This window comes from Trematomus bernacchii, unplaced genomic scaffold, assembly GCF_902827165.1.
Source record: "Trematomus bernacchii unplaced genomic scaffold, fTreBer1.1, whole genome shotgun sequence".
NCBI classification, from domain to species: Eukaryota; Metazoa; Chordata; class Actinopteri; order Perciformes; family Nototheniidae; genus Trematomus; species Trematomus bernacchii.
Window position 1 is genome coordinate 10,253,604 of NW_022987739.1, and position 23,151 is coordinate 10,276,754.

The following is a 23,151-nucleotide window of genomic DNA, read 5'->3' on the forward strand; positions in this document are numbered from 1 at the left end:
TCTACTTAGTAACTTTTTTTAAAGATTCAAGGCTTTTATTGTCATTCGTATACAGTGTAGTTATGTCGATGAAAAATCTTCGGTCCCAGGCTCCTCCAAACAGTGCAACACAATAAAACAGATACAATAGTGCAAGTAAATACAATAAAATAGAATAGAAGTAGTGCCATAAGAATATACAAGTGATACATAATGTGTAAGTTGCAAACAGGTGAATGTTATGGATGTACTTTAGTTTACACCACTGTTCGACAGTGAGAAATTAACTTCCATGGAGCAGTCACTGGATGTTGCTGGAAGATCAGACGCTGTTTTACGATATTTAGCTTGTGCCAAAAAAGTAAGACGTGTGAGTTCAAACAGGGGGCAGCAGTCACATGCAATGGTACTAAACAGCAGGTGGCGGTAATAACCAAGGTGTATTCCGTTCAGATGTCTTGGGTCTATAAATGAAGGCGTTTTCTCTTACCAGTCACTTAAGCATTTTATATACTACAAGTCCTGCAAACGCCAGCATATTCCCTAAACAACAAAGGGGGAAATCATTAACATGGTTTAAAAAGAGGGTCGAGCAGAGGACAACATCACCGCCCACTTCCTGACAGCAGATCACGCGGCCTCACTGTTTTGGTTCTTAGCTCGGACAGGCGGGGCAGAGATGGCGGAAGACTGGAAGTCCGGGTAACAACCCCTACCTCCGAGGTAGAGCTTATTTGTATCACATACCATATTGGAGTTATCGGGAAAGCTGGCAGCTTTCTACGGTACTCTATTCCGTCCGGAGGACATGGAGATATCGGAGGAGGAAGAGGCGGAGGAGCGCAGGTGAGTGGCAGCCTGGGGTGGTGACCCGGCTAGCTGTGCTACGAGAGACCGTTGATAAAAAAGTAAACCAACAAACTGTAATATTTAGAACCAACTTGATGGTTTAGTAAAGACCACATGTGATAGCATTTGAAGCGGCAGCTTACTTTAACTGAAGCACTGTACCAATGTTGGATAGCCAACTCCAAACGGTAGCATGCTAGCTAGCTAGGATACTGGTGGATTAACTGTAATGACGATCGAGTGCTAGCGGCAAGGCTAGGCTCGGCTAACCTGACATGTCAGTGTTTGACTACTTAAAAGCAAACGGCACTAAATAGCTGCGAGGCGTGTCAACTTGCCTTGAATCAAAGACTAACTGAAGAATCAAAAAGTGAAAGTTTGGTTGCATTTAAGCAGTTCGTCTGCACGTTTGTTCGCTAACATCCAGGGCATTTTAACAGCGCTAACACCTAGCTGCTAACAGCTAACCGTAGCTGTCAGATGATGTTGACACCACGCGAGACGTCGCTGCTTGTGTTATGCCAGATATGAACTTAATTGATATGTATGATTTTGGCAAATGCATCAAGCTATGTGCTTGTTTTACACTGAAATAATATATAAATCATGTTAGATGACTATACGATTACTGCAATAATTTGTTTAAGAGGAAATGCTGGAGATGTTCACTAAATGTCTACAAAGTGGTGCCGAAAGAGACTCTTAAGGGTGAATGATGCAAATACAGTTTAGTTTCTAAAATCCGTATATTTAGTATGGTATCATTTGTATTTTACAACCAAATGCAAACATTAAATGTTACACTTAAATACAGACAGACAGACCACTATTGTTGGGTAAACCATAGGCTGTATATATAGGGCTAAACCCATTATGCTCTCTACGAGGAGAATGTTCTCAAACATTCAGCAGCCTCTCTGTTCCCAAGTTACATGATTTGATTTGACTAGTTGGCTAGGTAGCTGAACTCGTGATGCTGCTGCCTAGCACTGCTCGGTTTTATAAAATGAATAAGAAACAGTTGGCGTAAGTAAGTGTAGTTTAGAGTAAGTCAGTTAGAATACACGACTGCATTGTCCAAGTCAATTTGGCATTTTCTCTGTCATGGATTTATTACAGATCTTAATTTGAAATGATCAATTTTGATACAATGATATAGGTATGGGGGGCTGGTTAATTTTAAAATGAATTCAAACAGACAACACCTGCTCAAGTATAGCATATGACCTGTTAAGTTATCCTGTCCACAAATATTTCCCCCTCATGTGTTGGTGTTTACTGACAACAAATTATTTAGTCCCATTGCTGCAGATATGCGAGTAGATGTCAAAACACATTCAGTTGACTGCTAACATAAGGGGAAAAGGGCTTTATTGCTCCTAAGGGATTTTACCTGATAATTGTGTTTTGTAAACAACACTTTTTAGAGCAAAATATTTCCATAGCCCTGTAGTAAAGTTACATTTGACTCACTGAAGTTACGCATCGTGAGCAACAGACTTGTAATTTTTTGTTATGGGAATCAATGGCAATTTCTTCCATATTAAACATTATGTGTGGTCTGAAGTATATTGTATCAACACTGAGTTAGTGGGAACTCCCAAGCTTATTATGTACTTGTAGCTCTTGTAAACATTTTGAATCTAGATAGATAGGGAGTAGGTGTCTATGTATGTATCTGTTTTTGTAAGGTTTAGATGTGATGATACTGCAAAAACATTTATTCAGGGTCAGCATTCCTGGTTGTTTTTAAGATTATCTTTACTAAACTACTTCTTTTTTTTTTCTTTAAATAAGTAATGATTTAAACCACAACACTGCTTACACTAGCACTTTTTTACATCCTTCCTTATTCCTAAACTTCCTCTCTCACTCCGTTTAACTCTGTCCTTGCTGCCCTGTTTTTTCCCCACAGGAAGGAGCAATGGAAGCTACTGTCCAGCCTGAAGACCACAGTGGAGGGTCTCGTGTCTACCAACAATCCCAACGTGTGGTCACGTTACGGTGGCCTACAACGACTCCACAAGGACATGAACAACATCCTGAGCCATGGACTGAAGAATGAGCAGGTCAGACTTCCTGACTGATGCCATGCCTTCTTTTGTATTTATTCTCATGTATTCTCTTTCTAGTGTTATTTTGTTCTAACATTTTGGCAAGTATTTGTCCATCATCAATTGACTTCCTGAAATATGGGGCAAAAACATTTATCAATGAGATGCACTCCCATTGCATAATGGCGTATTGTCTTTATTGTCTTGTATTCTCTGTAACTGGGTCATGCTGGTTTTGTGCTGCAGGTGTACTACAAGCAGAGAGACTACTGGCCGTTTGTGTGGTGTGTTCGCTACATCAGCCCCCACCTCGCCTCGCACGTTGAACAGGTATTGTCACAGCTAGCATAATGCAGGGTGGTATGTCAATATTTTCAACTTCAGCATTCAAATCTCTTGACTTTTGTCACTGGAGGTGAGACTATGTGTACATGTGTCTAAACACTGCAATCTTTTGTTTTCTTAAAACACATTTTATTTGTAAGCTGTCGCATTCAATTTAACTACAAGACAGATGTACTTTGATATTGTAAACTTACTTTAGTAAGTCTTCATCATTTATTCGAAAATGTGTTGTGGCCCAGATAACCATTGTAGAATCTTTTTGTATCTCAATAGGTTTTATCTTTTTAAATCAATAAATAGACATTTCAATTAGTGGTTTTGTTTAATAAATGTTAATCTGCTATCACTTTAAGGAAAGAATAAACTGCTGATTTACTCAATGCATTGTTGCCAGGAGGTAGTTTTAACAATGTGTATTAATGATCCACTTATGGCAGGAAACTAACCCTTATGTGTGTTTGACGTTGCTTATTTGACATTGTAAAAAGATAGGGGTATTTGAGAGCTGATCTGCCTGCCAGACAAAACAATGCTTCCTTTTTTGTTAAACTATATGCAAAGTAAATACCTGATACATTTCACACTTTCAAATACCTGCGACAAAGTCACTTTACTTCCTGGATTACTGTTTGTGTTATTTAGTGTTTGTGTTTTACCAGTACTCTCAACAAGGAAAGGGACGCATAGTCAAATAAACGTATTATCTTCCTTACGCCCTCAGTTACTTACCAGCAGACGCTCACCACGTATAAATCATCATGTGGTTTATGATATCTAAGCCTGTTTTAAGTTTTGTGCTGATATATTTTAGCTCACTCTTCATTCCACTGTTCAGACTATCAAGAGTATCATCTGCATCACATCGTAAACCTGTCTCTTCACCACCACCCAATTGCCTTTTTTAGATGATTAAATTAAGTGTCATACAGACTGGGCTGCAAACAAACCGCAGTATGTTTAGAGTAAATACCGAAAAGATTTGGAACAAGATCCAATTATACTGATTGTTGTGCTGTTTGATTACTAAACATTGTGGGAAAAATAATGACAAATGAGGACATCAAATCTCCCCTTTCACAATATGCACCCGTTTCAATTGTCTGTCTTTCTCTTCCTCTGTGTCTGTCCACAGTTCGGTCACCTGGAGCCGGTGCTGAGCAGCGGGATGAGGAATGCTGGGGAGAGCTACAAGGCCGAGCGGTGGCTCCTTCACAGCTTACAGGTTCACATGCTGTCTGCTCAGCTCAGACCTCTGCTCCGGCATATGGGACATACGAGTAAATACTATAATGGTGAGTTATAAAGGTCACAAAGAGTCACATCAATGTAAAGTTTAATTTGGAAGGCATTGGGGCAAGTGTAACCTAAAGTAAGAAACAGCTCAAATACATGTTTCTTAGTTTTTCTATCCTTCTAATAACTTAAAAATGATCTCTCTCGTTACCTAATCTGCTCACCTTTCTTTCTCGGCCTCTTTGTTTATCTCCGTTTGTCCCTTGCTGCCTTTCAGGTCATGCCTTTCTGCTGAGTGAGCCTCATGTGACCGCCACGTTCCAGTGTCTGGAAGCCGTGGAGCAGAATAACCCCAAACTGCTTGCCCAAGTAGACACCTTTGGGGTGGGTTTTGCAAAAATGACTGTCTATCTAACTATCTAATCAATTATTGTTATTTTGTTAATAATTAATAAAAAACAAAGTGTTATATCACTGCATTTATACTAGAAAGGGGTATTGCATATAACAACAAATCCACTGTTTTGGTCTAGAAATATGTGATTTTCTTTCTTTAAATAAAAGATAAATGTAATGTGCACATTTGGGAAAAGGCCTTCTATTCTTTACCTCTCCCCTTCCACCATCCAGCTGTCCCCTCTGAAGGGCCCAACCTGTCTGGGCCTATTGAAGAGCCACAGCCTGTGTGTATTGCCTGGAGCTGGTGCAGCTTGGAGAAACGCAGACTCGGCTCCCAGAGGAGAATCTCTAAATCGCAGACTCACCACTTCCAACTGCTCGCTCCGAGAAGCAGTCGATACCAGCCACAACTCTGGGAGCACTACGGGAGTCGGACCCCAAAGCAGCAATAGCACAAGTAAGGGAAGGGCTAATGGGGAAAAATGTATAGGTTCAAATCCATGTTCATCCTTGTTACAAATAAAATTAGTGTAGAAGATTGGAAACACTTGATATGTTGATCGTAAATGTCTATTTATGAAAACGGAAATGAAATCTGGGTAAACATGGAGACCACTTTGGGTCATGGGGGTTCAAATCTGGAGCTCCGTTGTTAAATTATTTTTGTATCATCTCGGTTGACACTTATTTTTAGAAACATACATTTAAGCAAACCTTTTCACAAAACAATTTCAGATCTCGGTACACACTGTCGTATTGGACCAGTGTGTTTGTTTCAATTTATGATAAGGATAGTTGTACATTCAGTGAAGCAAATGAAGAGAAGATGGTCACTATTCTGTAATCTGTACATACAGATCTAGAGGGCAGGATTGGAGGAAAGGCCCTATGAATGCACTACAGTTTGTATGTGAATAGCTCGACTCAACCATACAGAGGTCTGATTGTTTGTGCACAAGGTCGGTTATTGAAGAATGTGTTGATACAGCCTCGAAAACTCAATGTCCTGAACTGCCTGTGCTGACTTAAACAGATAAAACTGTTTCAGAGTGGTTTTCATTAAATCAATCAATGTTTATTTATATATTAAAGGATCTCATAGGAACAGAGAAGCATCCCTGTGACCTTTTGTCTTGATCCATCTCACCTTATCTCTCGGTTCTGTTGCAGACCCTACCTCCAGCAGCACGGGGGCTCCCTGGTTGTGTGTGTCCCGGCCGGGGGAGAGCGAGCGAGGGGTGACGCCACCTCTTGGCCCTAGTTCGATCCCTGGCACCTCCCTCACAGAGTCCCCCTCGCCCGCCTCCTTTCAGCCCGATGCCGGGGACTCCTGTGACTGTGACTATGACGACGGTCCGGAGTATCTGGCTATCGGTAACCTGGGGCAACGCAGCCGCTGTGAATCCCAAAGCTTCACCCACAGCAGCGAGGTGGACTTTACCCCGGACCTGTCCATGCAACGGGGTCTTCTAGCCCCGCCCTCACCGAGACGCTCCTCTTTCTCAGAGGGTCAGAAGGGGCCGGGCCGGGGGTCCCGAGGACACATCCGCTCCTTATCTGACACAGGGATCAATCAGAAACTCAGGAATGGTAAGTCGACTAAATATGTGTCACTCTTTTGACATAGCTTGGCTACCCGTTATCAATGTGTGTTACTTGTGTTGTATAACATAAAAGGTTTAATTTTAGCATTACAATATTTGATCATAAATATCCCCAAGCATTTGTGCATTTAGGCCGCAATCCAACATTTCTGCATATTCAAACCGCAACAGGAGATATGATGGGGGTTCTGGTTCAGATCACCTTGTTGATATGTAATGATAAAAGAGAATATAGCCTACTTACTGGAGTGGTGAGCCCCCGTTTTTATAGAGTTTTTAGCTGGTTTATTTCTTCCTCAACGCACTGATGCATTGCTTTGTGCTGCATGTTCACAGATTAAAGTGTTATGGTAGGAAGAACTTGTAAAAATCTGTTTTAGTGGCATGTGTTCTATTGTGGAGTTGTATTCATTTACAGTATTAAAGAGATTTAAGGCTTCAGTTTCTGTCAGGTGAGGGAAAGACCTGATTTTCAATTCCTTTTTTGTACAATGTTTGGGGAGATTTAGATGGAGTCCATGAAAGTTTTTGTGTATTTGTGGCTGTGTAAAATGTGGTGAGCCCACGTTCTTTCCCCGAGGTGCCCACTTCCTATTTGAAGATTTAAAAAGTTTCCGAATGAACATCTCTATTCTCTATGCTCACTGTCTCCCCCTCTTTGCCTGAGGTAATGTATCTCCTTCTGCTCTATATCTCTCTTTTTCCTGTTGTATTCGAAGGAGGGGGCCATCGAAAAATCACCATAATAATAGAAGATCCGGTGGCAGGTTGGCAGTGCAGTTCCACTGTGCTCCATCATTATACCCCCCTCCCCACTCCCTTTTCCTTTCACTTCTGCATGCTGATGAACTCTTTCCATTCCTTTTCATTTCAAGTCTTGCCATCAGTTCCTTATATGCGCTTTTGTTGTTGGATGTTTAAAAAAAAAAACAGTTTTGGTTTGTCAAATGAGCCATTCCCGTGTTGTGTTGGTTGTTTATGCACACATTTTTCATGACCACTCAGTGTTTTGTTGAAATTATCATGCAAGTTATATACAAACTGTGTTTAAACGTGATCATTTCATTACACATTACAGCTGTGCTAGTCGGTATAACTGATGTACTGCCATTGTGATTTAGAGTTGTCCCTAAAACAAACAAACATTTCATAATAATGATAATAATAATAATAATACATGTAAATAGCAAAGCAGATGCTGTCCTGTATGTGTTAGATGTACAGTATGTGGACATGCTTTGAATAACATTATTACATCAAGTAAAACTCTTCTTTACAAACCTGTACATAGAAGTGTATCACTTTCTATGAGCTGAGCACACATTTGGAACATATTATTGCTGTAAATATTATTCATTTAATTGTGTAAAGTCAAAACCGTGGTTGCATTATTTCATTTGATTATTTCTGCAGCCCTATCTGTACATCCTTAATTACAATAGTTACAATGACGCATGTAATAAAATGAACCATCCTCATGGGTTTTATTGATTGTTTGCCTGAAAAACAACGATAAACTCCAAACTTTTACCTTGCTTTGTGTATAGATGATGATGCATGTTCCCATCCATTTGAAAGAATTCAGTGTTCATTTGAGTGATTCTGCGATCCGGAGATAAGAGGCCTCTAACATGGACTATTTGTCTCTTAGAATCGGCAGGGCAGGACTGCTGTATAAAGAACTACAGCCCTTTCTCACCTCAGCGCAAGGATGTCAGCACTCCTAGTTCCCTCTACATGGAGTCCCGTGAGTTTTCTGTTTACGTTGAAATGTTTCACAGATATGCTGTAGCTATTTAAAAATGTGTGCAATTGTAGAAGGCTGCTCTTGTCCTGTATTTAGTACATATTCAAGAAAGATTTTTGCTAGAGAAACTTTATAGCATATTTAAATATATGAGGAAGTTGAACAGGAAAACTGACATGAGGTGTAAGAAAATACATGTTTCAGTTCCTGAATGTAAATGTATGCTGCGAGTCAGCCGGTCAATAAACAGGACCCTCTGGACCTGAGCAGGAAGGTCATTAATTAATTACTATGGTCTGTTATTGAGATTTAATGGGTTGCATTATAGTATGTGCAGTTTACTTTTGTCAAGCTTAGACCATATCCCCTTTGCTTAGTTTTTGCTTATCCTTACAGTTTCTATTTTGTGTAATGGTGTTGTGTATTGTCTGCCCATTGTTATGTTTCTTCAGATGGGTCCCAGTGCAGCATTGTTTCTGATGGGATGTTCAGGAAGCCGTCGGAGGGTCAGAGCCTCATCAGCTACCTGTCGGAGCAGGACTTTGGCAGCTGTGCTGACCTGGAGAAGGTCCGTGCTTTAACTCATGACTCCCTCTCACCAAAGTCTTGCTGAGTGGTCAACTAGTTAATCACTAATTTAGACAAACTCTAACTTTTCACACATTCATGCAGTCCAAAGTGATTTACAGATACAAAACTCTAGTGCTAAAGATCCAAGATCCATAATCATGCAGCGTTGAACCTAGTATATTGCACAGTTGATGGTGTGGTGTCCTCTGATTGATTCACAATTTTCATTTGTTTTGTAGGAGAACGCTCATTTCAGCATCTCAGAGTCCCTAATTGCTGCCATCGAGCTGATGAAGTACAACCTGCGGCGTCAGCAGGAGGCGGGGGAGGAGGAGGGAGACAGCGACAATGAGATCCAGCAGCTCAAACAGAAGATCCGCCTGCGCAGGCAGCAGATCCGACACAGCCGCCTGCCGCCCTGCGCAAACTCCCAGCAGCGTAAGGCAGCATGACAGTCCTCTGTACAGACGCATGATGTAACAGTTTAGTGCTTCATTGACTAAGAAATTATCAGATGATTTACTATTTTATGGTCTATTAATGGTATGTGCTATTACTTATGAGACATTAATTGTTGTAAAAAAATGTTGTATCTCAGTAACTTTCACAAATATACCTAATAAGAATTAGTTGGAGCGTAGATAGCTTCTTCCTCAGATTGATTAGTCAATGTTGTATTTGAACTTTTGATCAAACACAAATGTCTTACATTCAAGACTTTCTTACCACCTTTATTCATAACTTAAAACCAGTTTGAGGATTATTACTTCCCAACCAGGACTAATGGGGCCAGGCTTGTCAGTTGGTTTCAGTTTAGCATACCTTTCCAGTTAGCTATATCATTAATGTATGGTACGATAATGAACAAAATAGGTTAAATATTTCTATATATTTGACTTAAAGGTGGGGTAGGTAATTTTGGAGAAACCAGCTAGAGTGCGCTAGAATTTGAAAATACACAACTGGAGAAAATCTGCCACTTCCTTACGGGCCGACTCCACAGCAGCGTTAAAAAATCTTGAAACGCTTCTGCCCATTCACTTTGAATGGGGTGACGTCATTTTCCCTCACTTTTCGCCGAAATGCATTGTGGGCAGGCGAGCGGAGATTCTCAGGATTTTCAAGATTCAAAGTTGAACAATGTTCAACTTTTGAAGCTGAGGTGGAAGCGGCAGCCAATCAAATCCCGTGTACGCAAATCTGACAGTTCAAGCTCTAGCCAATCAAACGGCGTGTATGCTGGGAGAGACATACCGCAGGTCATTTCCTCATATTCCAAAAAATGGAGGAGAAATTAGCGGTAGCGAATCAATCACCCGGTGCTTTATGACCAGAGCTACCGGGATATAAACCGGAGGAGCCAGGCATGGAGGGAGGTGGCAGAGACAGTGGTATGTTTTCGCCTGTTTTGGGGAGTTTATATCCAGTTTACTTCTGGCTTTTTGGCTTCGTATGTTGCGGGCGGGAGATTCATGTGATTGGTTGATCGCAAAAAAATCCCCAAGCCTCAGATACGCCCACCTCCAAGATTTTTTTAACGCTGCTGTGGAGACGGTCCGTTACAGAGCCCCTCCTCCAACACACACGAACGCACACATGACCAATGAGGGCACGAGATAAGTTTGTGCACAGATGGAAGGCTGACAGGCAGGTAGGCCATCCAGTTATTTTAGCCGGGCCGGTCGTGCTTTTTACAGTACTACGGCTTCCACAGATGAAATCTTTTAATGGATTTTTTTGTCAAAGCACTTAAGATATTCATTGCTATCGGGATGTTAAGAGCATTCCATGGAATATAACAAAAAGTGTATCTCGAGACGGTTTCTCAAACTTACCTACCCCACCCTGGGAAATCTTTGAATCTGTGATGTTCGTGCAAAAGCATGCAAACGACAGCTCATGATTGCTGGGATGATGAGAACATTTTAACAACTTATCCTTTGTTTCTCTATGGTCCTTTGTTTAATCGCTCCTCTCTCTCTCTCTCCTGCAGTTTTCCACTCCACTGACAGCGGGGGCTCCAGGCGGAGCTCTCAGGACTCGTACCAGGGCCTCTCTGACTCCGGCTCAGCAGAGGAGGTGGAGGAGTGCGAACTGCAAGGTAGAGAGAGGGAACACCACGACATATTATCACTCTTTGTTTTTGTAATGTGATGTTGTTAGACGGTTTTACCTTCCAGCTGCTGTCAAAACATTTTTAATTCAGTTTTTTATATGCAAGAGTTCTTCCAATAACTAATGTTTCTGTGTGAATGAATTTGTTTCTATTCTACTCTTGTTACATAATCATAATCACCACTCTTCTTCCTTTTGCTCACCAAGCATGTTACATTTTACCATGAACCATAAACACTGAAGTTCAAAGGTCACAGAATGCCAGCCTGTAAATGTTTTTATTACTGTTAGATTTTTTTACAGACTTTACAATCATAAGATGTTGTTTTGTCTTACAAATGGTTACTGTAATTGACTAATCAATAACATATGAAGATATCAAGGCTGCACCAAATGTCATTTATTTTATATCTGTTGCCTAAATTGAGGTTTTAGAATTCATTTTTTTGGGGAGGGGTTAATCATCATGATGTGAATTTCTAAATAACATTTCCGACGCAGCCACCATTCAAATCTAATTCCACAAATGGCATAATAAATGCACTTTGCTCAGCAATCGGTTGTTAATTTAAGATTCAAACAATTTTAAATGAAATTTCAAAGCTTTAAATATTTGGTACAGCCCTAACATTTGTTGCTTTGATGCTTTGCGATATATTTACACGTGCATGTTCTATATGTTTTGTTTGACCGTGTTTGTTATTAACTTTACTTCTCAGTACTCGGTCTGAGCATGCACAGTTAGTCACATAATGAAGCTGTATAAGAGCATGATGCCCACATGTACTGTGTCAGTGCAGTATACTGTTTGTTTGCCTGCGACACTGACATACCGCTCTGAGGATTGTTTTAAATGTTTGTGCGTGTGGTGCTGAGTGTTAGTTTCTGTCTCTCAGATGGCTGTGAGGGTCAGTCCCTGCTGGCGGCATCTCAGAACGGCCTCTCCCTGTCCCTCGCCTCACTCTTCTCAGGTATCTGCAGGCTGGACGGGGGGGGCGAGGCTCCACAGCTTCAAAACAGACAGTTTACTGTGAGAGGAAGCCGATGGCCCGACTCCAAACGGAGAATTTCTCCCGTTAATCCTCCCAATAAACTGAATGACACTTCAACCGTAACTTTTACAAGTTACTGTTTATAGCTTATCTTATATCTTTCTTGAATCATAGTTATTGATTATGTTCAACTGTCTGGAAATTAACTATAGGAAAAAAACTCCCAAACTATCCCGTCGGACTGCGGCTTTCACTTTTGATTCTGCATGACTGTAATGGAGGTCATGCGGTCTCAACCTGAAGAAAGGAAACATACTAAATTGACAGCCAAAGGACCCACAAACAGTTTTTGCAAAGGCATAAATACTAATAATAATGTTTTAATTCCTTTGATTTTGGGTTGGCGTTACATAAACAAAAGCAATGTTCAGTTGCTGTATTCCTAACATATTTGATATAATCCATCCATAAGAAACCTACTTTAATCTTACTTTGTATTAGGCAAATAAAAAGCTGTAATTGTACTACAGTGTTATTCGGATGCAAAAGATTATTTTGATATGACTCTTCAGTGTCTAGTATCATAAATGATTATTCTAAGTAGGGCGGGGGAGTAATGCGAGCTTTCAGTTTGGAGTCAAGCCACCGGCCTGTCCTCGGCTGAATGGTGCGCTTGGCTGTTTGTGTTGGTGCTTGTTGTTCGGTGCTGCAGAGTTTTGGTGGACGAATATGCCTGTTAGAGTTTAGGGAGGCTCCTTCTGTGGCAACAGTAACTACAGGGGTTAATCACTTATTCATTCATCAATCCATCCCATTATTCAGCACTTCAAATCTGACTCTGGTGAGAATGAAGTGTGAGTGCTGTCACATACACATCTTAACTGTTCCTTTTTGAAGCCTGCCCAATATTAACAGTTCATTCTGTGTCGGTTTATGACGTATAGCTGATTTTGGCTCAGGCAAAGTGATAATTTTATCAAGGTCACACAGGCTGTTTTTTATGAACATAATACAACATAATAATGCATGTTCTTTACAATTATTCTTGTGGGTGATTGTCCTCTGAAAGCACCAGCCGTTTCAAAAATATTTAAATAGAGAAAGTTTGTCAGAAATATATTGAATTTAGTCAGCAGTCTTTATGCCCTCACCCAAATGTAGGAGAAGCGTTGTAATAAATGATCACGGAGCATGTTGCAAAAGAAAGAGAAAAAAACTCTAGTCCAATGCAGGTTTTATTTAAAAACACAAGACCCATGCTCCACTGATAGAAAGAAGCTGCTGTATTCTCACAAGAATTCATGCAGGCGGTCTCCTGTTCTACCAAACCTCTCCTGCTTAGTATCTGTGAGGCAGCAATGCTCTGCTTATGCTCTTGGCTTTCCTGCATGCTACCTCCTAAATTGCCGTAAAACAAAACAATTATTGTCTTTAACGAGAGATTGTTTCCTTATATTCCTCTTTTTCTCTGTCGCTAATTACATCTATTCGCTACAACATTTATTTGAACAAACATTGATCGCTGCTTAGCTGTAGTAAGTAGGTGTACCCCTGTTGAGAAATCACGAGCCGACTGCTGGTACATTTAGCTATTTTCACGACAAATCCAGCCGTCTTCTGACAGTTATTTTAAATTCTATTGATCTTTTGATTTAAATTAAAAACTTTAATTTAATTAAAAACTTTTGATTTTAATTAATCTTTTCATAGCTATGGCTGGTGGATAAAATGTGTATACAAATTGTACTCTGCTTCTAAGTAGTAAATATATTTAATTTAACCGTTTACTCATTGTCTTCCAGATGCAGACATTAAGCGCAGCATGAGCTCCAGCAACAGGTCGTTTCTCAGCTCAGAGTCCATGTAAGTAACACAGCAACTTCTTGTTTCCCCTCTAATTACACATAATCATGTAAACATTCTTAAATATGTAATGCTGTTGAATGTTACTTCGACTTTTAACAAAACATTATGTCCTATTAAAATTGTTCAAATATATTCTTCCTTTGTTTATTTTAGCTCTCCCGCCTTCCTCCAGTCTAACTCAGCGGAGTCAGTAGCCATGGGTTTACTCCGGCAGTTTGAGGGCATGCAGCTCCCTGCGGCCTCCGAGCTCGACTGGCTGGTCCCAGAACACGACGCTCCGCAGAAGGTACAACATCTTCAACCTCAAACAAGACACTCGACATGCTTGAATAATATAATATAATATAACAAGTTGACTTACAGCAGATAGAACCCCTCCAGAAAATAGTTAACTTTGAACTCACTCCACTTCTCTGCTGCCTCCTAGCTGCTGCCCATCCCCGACTCTCTGCCCATCTCTCCTGATGATGGCGAACACGCAGACATCTACAAGCTGAGGATCAGGGTGAGGGGCAACCTGGAGTGGGCCCCTCCCCGACCGCAGATCATATTCAACATTCATCCCGCCCCCAAGTGAGTTAACCACCTTCATCGACTTGCTCAATTTCTTATTATTTAGTTCTTCATTTCTATGCTTTGATCTGCCATTAACTTGGTTTCTCATCTTTTTTTTATGACACACCCTGCCTGCCATCTTTTATTTGTATATTAGACCACTGTTCTTGCGGTTTGCCCTACAAAATGTATTTTACTGACATGTTATATTTCCTTGACAGGAGGAAGATAGTTGTGGCTAAACAGAACTACCGCTGCGCCGGCTGTGGCACTCGCATCGACCCAGGTATTACCAAAATACTCCAGAAGTACATTTTTTATCAAAGTTTCAGTTCTTGTTTTTAATTGAATGTGCGTCGTTAACACTTTTTCTTAGTTGGTCAGCTTGCCATAAACTTGTTTTCCTATTGCACTTCTCTTTTTATATCAAAGATTCTATGCAAATATACTTTAACTTTACTTTACTAATTCCATATTCTTACCTTTACCCCACATGTGTCTCTGCTTTCTGTCCACACTTCAGATTATATCAAGCGCCTGCGTTACTGTGAATACCTCGGCCGTTACTTCTGCCAGTGTTGCCATGAGAACGCCCAGGCGGTTGTTCCCGGCCGAGTGTTGAGGAAGTGGGACTTCAGCAAGTACTATGTCAGCAACTTCGCCCGGGACCTGCTGAGCAAGATCGCAGGAGACCCTCTGTTCAACCCCAATGACATCAACAGTGGCCTGTACAAGAAGAACAAAGCTCTGGAGGTCGTCAGGGTGAGCACAGCCGGATGGAAAATTGGTCAATAGGAATATTTTGTCAGATCTATTTTCTTAAACTTTCTCTGTGTTTTTACCACTAGCTAGTAGAAACAGCACCATAATAACACGTTTCACTTCTGTTTATTAAATTAGCTGAACAGCCACTATGTTCTAAAGTCGTCTGCTAAGCATGATGTATCGTAATTATAAACTAGCAAACTTGTGACTGACTTAAAATACATTCGAATGAATAGAGCCATTTATAGCCATTTCTCCTTGAAAACAGACATGTGATTCTGAAAAAGGCACATCCTAATGGTGGTTTGGCAGGATTGTGCTTAAAGAGCAAGAATACAATGTTAAACCTTTTCATGGAGAGGAGAAAAGGCACAAGATATGTTTTAAATATCTGTCCATGCAGGATATAGCTACTACAAAATATGAGAAATTAGACACTTGCTCATGTCAGTTAGCTGTCAGGGACAATCATTATCAAACCTTTTAACAGCACAGCTGCAGTTGCCAGAAAAGCTCAATTGTGTCTGTAGGACTTGAGCAGCCAATAGTTACTAGCACAGAATAAAACTATAGTAAATAGAATAGGAGGATCAAATCAATGCTAACATATGTTGAGATGTAGAGTCTGAACTGTGTGGAGACAAGAGGGATCAACAACCAACAAAAGCATGACAACACAATGTTAGGCAATATGTTCCTGTCAGTGTTTATTAACCAACATGATACATTTTTTGTTGATTTCCTTTTTTTTTTAGGTTTTGAGGGTGCAGCTGTTTCACATGAAAAATCTCTTCAAGACCTGTCGCTTCGCTAAAGAGTAAGAAGTTTGCTTGTACATGTTTTTGGTTTCACATTAATAATACAAACAAATCTCCCTGCATAGATGGACATAATCAGTGTGTCTATTTGTGTGTGTGTCAGGGTGCTGGACCAGTTCGACAGCCTTCCAGGTCACCTCACTGAAGACCTGCACCTCTTCTCCCTCAATGACCTCTCTGCTGTACGCAACGGGGACCTGGCTCCACGAATGAAAGAGCTGCTGAAACATGGCACATCGCACGCAGCTGGCTGTGTGGTAAGATGCAGATCAGAAACGTCGCTATCGGAAACAATGCACGACGTGTTTTGGACGTAATATGGTCTTTGTTTACATTAGCAAGCATCGCTAACACTCAAAGAGCTAACCTGTACTGGAGAGAGTATGTGTAAAGAAGCAGGATATAAAAAGGTACTCACCTTACGGACCCAGAATCAGCACTTCTCTAACAGGGCTGAAATAGAGGGGTATGAGGCATGGCTAGAATGGGTGATCTCTTTGGTATTTTGAGCAAAATACTTCATAGACATTTTCTTTTATATATACCTATAGTATAGTGCCTAAAAATAGTATAGTAGGAGACATTTAACATGAAGAATTAATCCATCTAATTATTGCAGTGATTTCATACAAAAGTAAAATATGAAACCGGCGACCTACTGCATGAGGAACTGTTGTAATGTCTGCAAATATCCAGAGATTTCCATAATCAAATGTCTGTTTTTCTCTGTCATTTCTGTTCCTTGAAACTCTTCTAGCTGTGCCAGGCGAAGGGCTTCGTGTGCGAGTTCTGCGGTAACGAGAAGGACATCATCTTCCCCTTCCAGCTGAACAAGTGCCAGCGCTGTGAAGGTGAGCCCTCTCTGCTCGCGGCAGGCCAGGGCGGCCCAAAAGCCCCCTTCCCCCACCCCTTCGCTTCACTTCCTTGGAGTGACTGGAACATCTCCAAACATCGTAGGCTGATGAGGGCTCTCTTTAAAGACAGGAGGGAGGGGGAGGGAGGGGAGCCGGGGTTTAGAGCGAGGTGTTGATCAGGGGGTGAAGGGTGGAGGTCAAGAGGAAAGGGGGGGCACAGCAGAAGAGAGACAGGAAAGAGGGGGAATATTTCAAGTGTTCACACCTGGAATGTTTGCGAAAGCTTTCACCAGGAGTAAAGGCAACGAGGAAGAGCAGGAGGTTAAAGCAGACACAGAATCAGAGGGGGAGAAAGAAGTAAAGTGTGATGAAGGAAATGGTAAAGATGGAGATGATTGTAGCCAAGAGAGAGAGAAGCGGAAGGGAAGGGGAAATGCAAGAAAGGAAAGAATAAACATATTTAAGGCTCTTCAGATTGACAGACTAAAGAAGAAAATAGCGAAAGCAGACAGGAGGGACAGTGACAGCGAAACATGCAGCAGCAGGGAGAGTCTAAATGAAGTTGATCAGGATGTAAAAGCACGCTGGAGTGTAACAGGGTTAGCAAGTCTTGTCAAGGGTTTCTCCAAAAGAGAGATAGAGGATGAAGGAAAAACAGAAGTGAAAGAAGAAGAATTGTCAGAGAAAGAAACAGAATCTGTGGAGGAAGGAAAAACCAGCAGTGAGGGGGAGGAGGATTATGACATTTCAGACAAAGGCCAAACAGAGGCAGCTAAAAGAGAGAACTCTGGTGCAGAACATGTGGAGAAACTTTCACTTATGAAATTGTTACAACCCAATCAGCTGTCGGCTGTTTTCTCCAAAGGGAGGAGCAAAGGAAAGGTGGATAGGAGTGAGGAGAGTGAGGTGAAAAGAGAGAGAGACACTGAGCAGGCCCAACCTGAGCCACACTTTATTACCCGGACTAACTGGAGAGGTCGTGAAACTCGCAAAGCCATGAGAGACTCGAGAGGCAGGAAGGTTGGGAAGGAAGGGACAGACGGGGGGGGAGAGAGTGCAGAGAGTAGTGACGGAGATGATTGAAACGAGAGAGGTGGGGGACGAGAGTAAAAGCAATATGTAGAAAGACAGTATTTCAAGCTTCAAAGGCTAAGTAATGCTGTCACCTTGAATAAACAAATGTAACCCACATCAAATTTAAGTCCACTAAATTGCTGAAGGATTAATAATTGATGCATCAGCTGGATAATTATTGCCTTGTATTTGTCCAGATATGTATGACTTTTGAATGACAACATATGTTTAGATTAGTTCTAATCGTACCAAGTCTTTTACGTTTTTTTTGGGGTTGACGGAGGTTTTTATCTGTTTTTTATTTTTGACTATTAAGCATTTATGGTCCGTAGATTTCAAATGCTCTGTTGTAGACCTGCACAACTGCAACTACATTGACAACATGGAGGCAGCTTTGACTTATTTGCTCACTGCCAAACATGTAACAGCCTGCTCAACCGCCACACCAAAGTATAAAATGTGCTTGGCGCAGTTAGTGTCTTGGCTGTAGCTTCATAGCGAAAGTGGTATTGATTTTTTGTATTCTTACTCTTTGCATGAATTGAATTGGGTACCAAACTCTCAGAATATTCCTTTAAAAGTATTTTACTGTTGTAAGAATATTGAAGTCTGACAAACGGAATAATTGTGCCATCCTACCTCTATATTTCCACCTCACTTTAATCTTGACTTTTCACTACCTCTCAACCTTCTTGTGCCTTGTCACATTAAGTACACTTTATCTACTCTTTCACTTGGCACCGGGTTTGTGCACTGCGGTGGTTTTTGGTATTTCTTGGCTTTGATTCTGAAGTTTGCACACTTGCTCGGCTGGTGGAGGGTAGATATTTGACAGCTATGTGGTGGTGGATCCCTTTGGCTGGTGCTGGTGATGGTGTAGAGCTTGATGACTGGTACTCTAATTGTCATCAGAGGTTAGTTTCCTCTCTCTGAGCTATGTTCTGCTTTTGTCTTGGCCACAGGGATGGCAAATGATACCTAAGTGGTGTGTGGATCACTCATAAACGTTTACATTTCAGTTTGTTTTGGCCATGTTTTTAAGTTTGTTCTGTTATACATGTTCCCCCTGAGCCAGTGGAGGAGTCTTGTTTTTATCCTAAACAAATGCTACTTCATCTTCTGAAATCAGCAGAAGTGATGTTTCATTTCAATTCAGACTCTTTTACTAGTTTAGAGGAAACATCGCCTATTGTTTTATCCATTTTGTATTTTATTTATTTTTCTGTTGAAGAAAGAATGTCTCATTAACATGAGGTGCCTCCACGTGCCAGTATGAATGTCTATTTATTATTTTAGTTGCTTTTATTTAAGTTTCATCTTCCTTTGAACAAATAAAAGCCATTTTTGAAGTTGAGTTGCTTGTCATTTCATCCCACCATCATCAGACATTTTTAGAAAAACAAACAAAACAATTTCCGTTGATTTATTCCGTCGATTTCTAAGGGAATGAAAGGGTTATAAAGCACTCTGTTGGCCTCTGGGGGAAATGGGATGTGTCTGAGCAGGTTTAGGGTGTGGTGTGTGTCTCCCAGGATACCAGCCCTCTCACACTGAGCCTCCTCCTGCCTTCTGCTGCGCTGCCTTTCATTTCTGCTCTTTTATACTGTCCTCCTCACCCTGCCTCCATCAGGTCTGATTGTGATTGGCTGTTCTGTTGATACATCACATCTCCTTGTTGGGGAAACTGGTTTTACTGGTTAAAGTTTGTGGACACTGCAGCAATGTTTGGTTTGGCCGATTGGAGCTGCTCCCATGCAAAACGGTTCCTCTTGTAAAGATGACGTGTTGTATCTCTGACTCTTGTTTTTGTTCTCCCCTCTACAGAGTGCCATGCGTGCTATCATCGAAACTGCTTCCGGACAGGTAAAGACTGTCCTCGATGTCAGCGGCTGGCAGAGCGGAGGGAGAGGCTGGCACGTAAAAACATGGAGGAACAAGAAGATGAGGGAGGTGGGCCTTAGTGCTGGTAACCGAATAAACTCTAAGACGAGAGAAGAGCACAATTCGACCATGATTGTAGTGACTGAACACCTCTTTGCGTTCTAATCCTCTGCCTGCGAGACAATACTGCAAACAAATGTTTTGATCTGATAGACTTCCAGATGGTTTAAACGCATCCGGGCATCAGCTGTGTTTAGTAATGCTACTGTGGATTTTCAGATGCTTTTAGTGTAAGCTAAGCCCCTTTCACACTTGCACGTTACTCTGTGAATAGAGGTAGTCAGCGTAACTTTGAATAGAAGACCTAAGTCGATTTTCCATGAAAATTAAGTGTCTTCTTTCAAAGAGATCGCAAAAAGAAACTTGGCTTTAAAAACAACATTCATTGAATTAAGTTCAGATTGGTTTATAACTAATTCCTAATGTAACTTTATTTTGTTTGATACTCTGGTGACCTCTACTGGCAGTATCACCAAAAACATTGTGGCAGTTGTGAGACAAAGTTGTGTGACAAAGATATACACTTCATTGTTCTAAAGAAAAGTGTAAATGAAAAGTCCCTCTGCCTTACAGGAATATTCCACACTGTCCATGTTGCAGTAACATGTGTGAAAAGGGCTTGAGATGTACTAAACTTCTTGGCACTTTGTTCCTCTGTGGTAAAACTAATATATTTGAGGTCTAAGTAGATCAGAAAACAATTATAACCAGTTAAGATATTGTTCCTTCCTACCATTGCGGCTTCTGGCAACTGCTTTACCTCTGGTGATATTGTTGGCTACTGGCTTAGCTGAAGTTTGTATTTCTGAACTAAGGATCTATTTTTAAGAAATATATAATAGCAAGTAAAAAAAGCTTAGATCTAGTCTATATTTTTGACAGATTTTTCAGTGCAGATACTGTATTTGAGCAATCCTGCCCTTAACGTTAATATATTGAAGATATTTAATCAATCCTATTATTTTCCTCGCTCCTTACTGTCCTGTTTTAAACTATTTTAGCCATGCTGATGTGCCTCTGGGACCAATTAACTTGTACTGGTAGAGCTAGCAGAGTTATTTTGGAAAGATGAGTTTAAAGAAGGACTTGACTTCTGAGTTTTAGAGTCAGTGTTGAAAATATTTTAAATGAAACTGCAAATGCTCCATTTTTGTGCTGCTTTGTGTGAGTGAGGTGTGTGTGTGTGTGTGTGTGTTTTTACTACGAAAAGCTTTGTGAATAGGTGTGTGTGTGTGTGTGTGTGTGTGTGTGTGTGTGTGTATGGGCACATGTCTACCTGCTGTACATGCAGCCATGCAGAAATGGTTTGATCCAGCCTAATCAGCACTTATTTTCTAACAACGTTTGTCTTTGGAGAGTCGAGTTAATTGCACTGATCCTGTCTGTTGCTGGGGGGTGGGGGTGGGGTTGTGTGTTGGGACGCCACTATGGGGATTCTTCTAATGTTCGTTATAAGAACATGAACCTTCACCGTGAAATGTTGCTGTTTGTTGAAGTCACATGTTAAGCGTTTCAGTCCAAAATAAGAGAGCTACAATTAAATAAAGTGATTATATTAACATGCAGCAAAATCATTACGCATTCATCACCTTTTGGACTGAATCTCATCACATTTAAGTTGATTTTCACTTTCAAATAATTTTGGTCTAGTACAATGGTTTCAAAACGTATTGGCCCTACATTTGTAGCAAGCAGCTGGATAGTTTACCTTTGCATTGCTTCGAGTCTTGTAAGAGAGCGAAACTGATGGCTCGGTAAAACAACCTGCATGCTAGCACCATTAAAGCTCAGTATTTAACAAAGCAGTTTGACCAAATGGTAATTTTGATTTCATTATATCTTGTTTATTCAATCATCTGGTGACCTCCTTAGTGTGGAACCACTGGTCTGATATTCATTTGAGATTGACTTAAAACATCTTATTTTACTTCTAGGACTCAAGTGACTACTATTTGCTCAGTTGGTTAGATTAAAACTCCAGAGTATATTTTTTTAATAAATGATATATAAAGTTCAAGCCATAGTTATTAATAGAAGGATATTTTTTAGATTGGCAACACACTGAGTAAATCAAACCCTTTACACTGAACTCCAGTTCCAGGTAAAATTGTTAATGGAGAGTACATACCATCCTCAACAGGCTTTGCTTTATGTGTACAATCTTTCACGAGGTAAACAAACTCTCATGAGATAAAACGTAAAGCAATACATGTGACATGTCCCCAAGCCTCTAAAGACGAGTATTAAAGAGATGAACTGCACCCATGTCTCACTTTAAACCAGGCTGCTTTGAAACACTGAACTCTTCAGCTCGCGGCTCATGAACGAACGCTCCGCTCCACTGAGAAGCGTCGACTCGGCAGATTGTTTTACTCTTGGACCGCATTTAAATGGAGGTGTGGGGAGGTTTAATGTGCACTACAGATTAAAGGTTCCATTATTCAAATTGTTAATTATTGTTAATATAAATATTATTTGTGTTAATTTGTCTTTGTTCTGTAAATATGTTCACAATAAAAGACTGGTCGGACTGTTGATGCGGGTTGTTGTTTATTTAACAAGAATAAGCTAATATCATTAAACTGAAGAAGGGAGGCAACTAACATTTATTTTTAATCGGAGCCAAATGTGACTTGAGTCCAAAAGAGGAATGGATTAAAAAAGAAAAGTAAAACAATGAAAATAAGCAAACTCTTGAGTATCACTGAAAAATAAAAGTTTTTGAGTTCCTTATTTAGTTTAGTCCTTATTGGTAATTTACTCTTAATTATCTTGAACTGATGTTGGCTTGATATAGTAGACAAAATGGAGGAAAATCCCTGCCCGCTGTATGCAAAACCTTTTTAGTTTATAGAACATATACCTTGTAAATTATGTAGATGATTTGGGGTTTGTAGTATACAACAGGTTATAATAAAAGGCAAACCCAAGTACAGATTGATGATTTCAGAAACAATTAAAAACAGCTGTAGCCCTGTTACCAAGTTAGTCAGTGTATCTAAATAAAAACTTTTAACAATGATAAAGTTCTCAAGCCAGTACATCATCTACCTTTATGGTCATTTGTAATAGCAAGTGAATGAAACTAAATGTATGACATTTCCGTCGGCCTCAGCTGTAGTATGTTTAGTGCTGATCATGGATGTATAATAAGAAGGTGCTGATGGACAAATGTTAGCATGCTAACGCGCTGAACTAACATTGTGAACATGGTAAACATCACACCTGCTAAACATCATGTTGGCATTGTTATTGTATGCACATGAGCCACCAGTATGGGTCAAAACAGTTTTTGGTATGACACCAGATGGCTACAAAGTCACAGAGACACCTATATTTATTGTTAAAAAATATGTAGTCAAAACTTCATATGATCTCAACAGGCTTTTGC

The 23,151-nt window shown here is 40.5% G+C and overlaps 1 protein-coding gene across 2 annotated transcripts; it reads left to right on the plus strand.

Moving 5' to 3' along the window:
• The first annotated feature begins 500 nt into the window (after positions 1-500).
• On the plus strand, positions 501-22,297 carry rubcn (rubicon autophagy regulator). 2 transcript variants are annotated; one of them, XM_034146754.1, is made up of 21 exons: positions 501-825; positions 2,744-2,897; positions 3,129-3,212; positions 4,360-4,519; positions 4,738-4,844; positions 5,091-5,316; positions 6,030-6,449; positions 8,115-8,210; positions 8,663-8,778; positions 9,020-9,218; positions 10,774-10,881; positions 11,792-11,866; positions 13,690-13,750; positions 13,907-14,039; positions 14,181-14,326; positions 14,530-14,594; positions 14,832-15,070; positions 15,829-15,890; positions 15,995-16,148; positions 16,649-16,742; positions 19,644-22,297. In XM_034146754.1, the coding sequence occupies exons 1-21, from the start codon at positions 788-790 to the stop codon at positions 19,778-19,780; spliced, it is 2,874 nt and encodes a 957-aa protein (XP_034002645.1). In that variant the 5' UTR covers positions 501-787; the 3' UTR covers positions 19,781-22,297. The 2 variants fall into 2 exon arrangements, with proteins under 2 accessions (XP_034002645.1, XP_034002646.1); XM_034146755.1 differs by lacking the exon at positions 11,792-11,866 and having other exon boundaries at positions 502-825.
• Positions 22,298-23,151: the final 854 nt, after the last annotated feature.

Excerpts from the sequence above, each read along its gene's own strand:
- rubcn (XM_034146754.1), top strand. The coding sequence starts at position 788 with ATGGAGATATCGGAGGAGGAAGAGGCGGAGGAGCGCAG. Across the intron at positions 4,845-5,090 it reads CCCAAGTAGACACCTTTGGG|CTGTCCCCTCTGAAGGGCCC; the intron begins GTGGGTTTTGCA and ends TCCACCATCCAG. Across the intron at positions 14,040-14,180 it reads AACACGACGCTCCGCAGAAG|CTGCTGCCCATCCCCGACTC; the intron begins GTACAACATCTT and ends GCTGCCTCCTAG.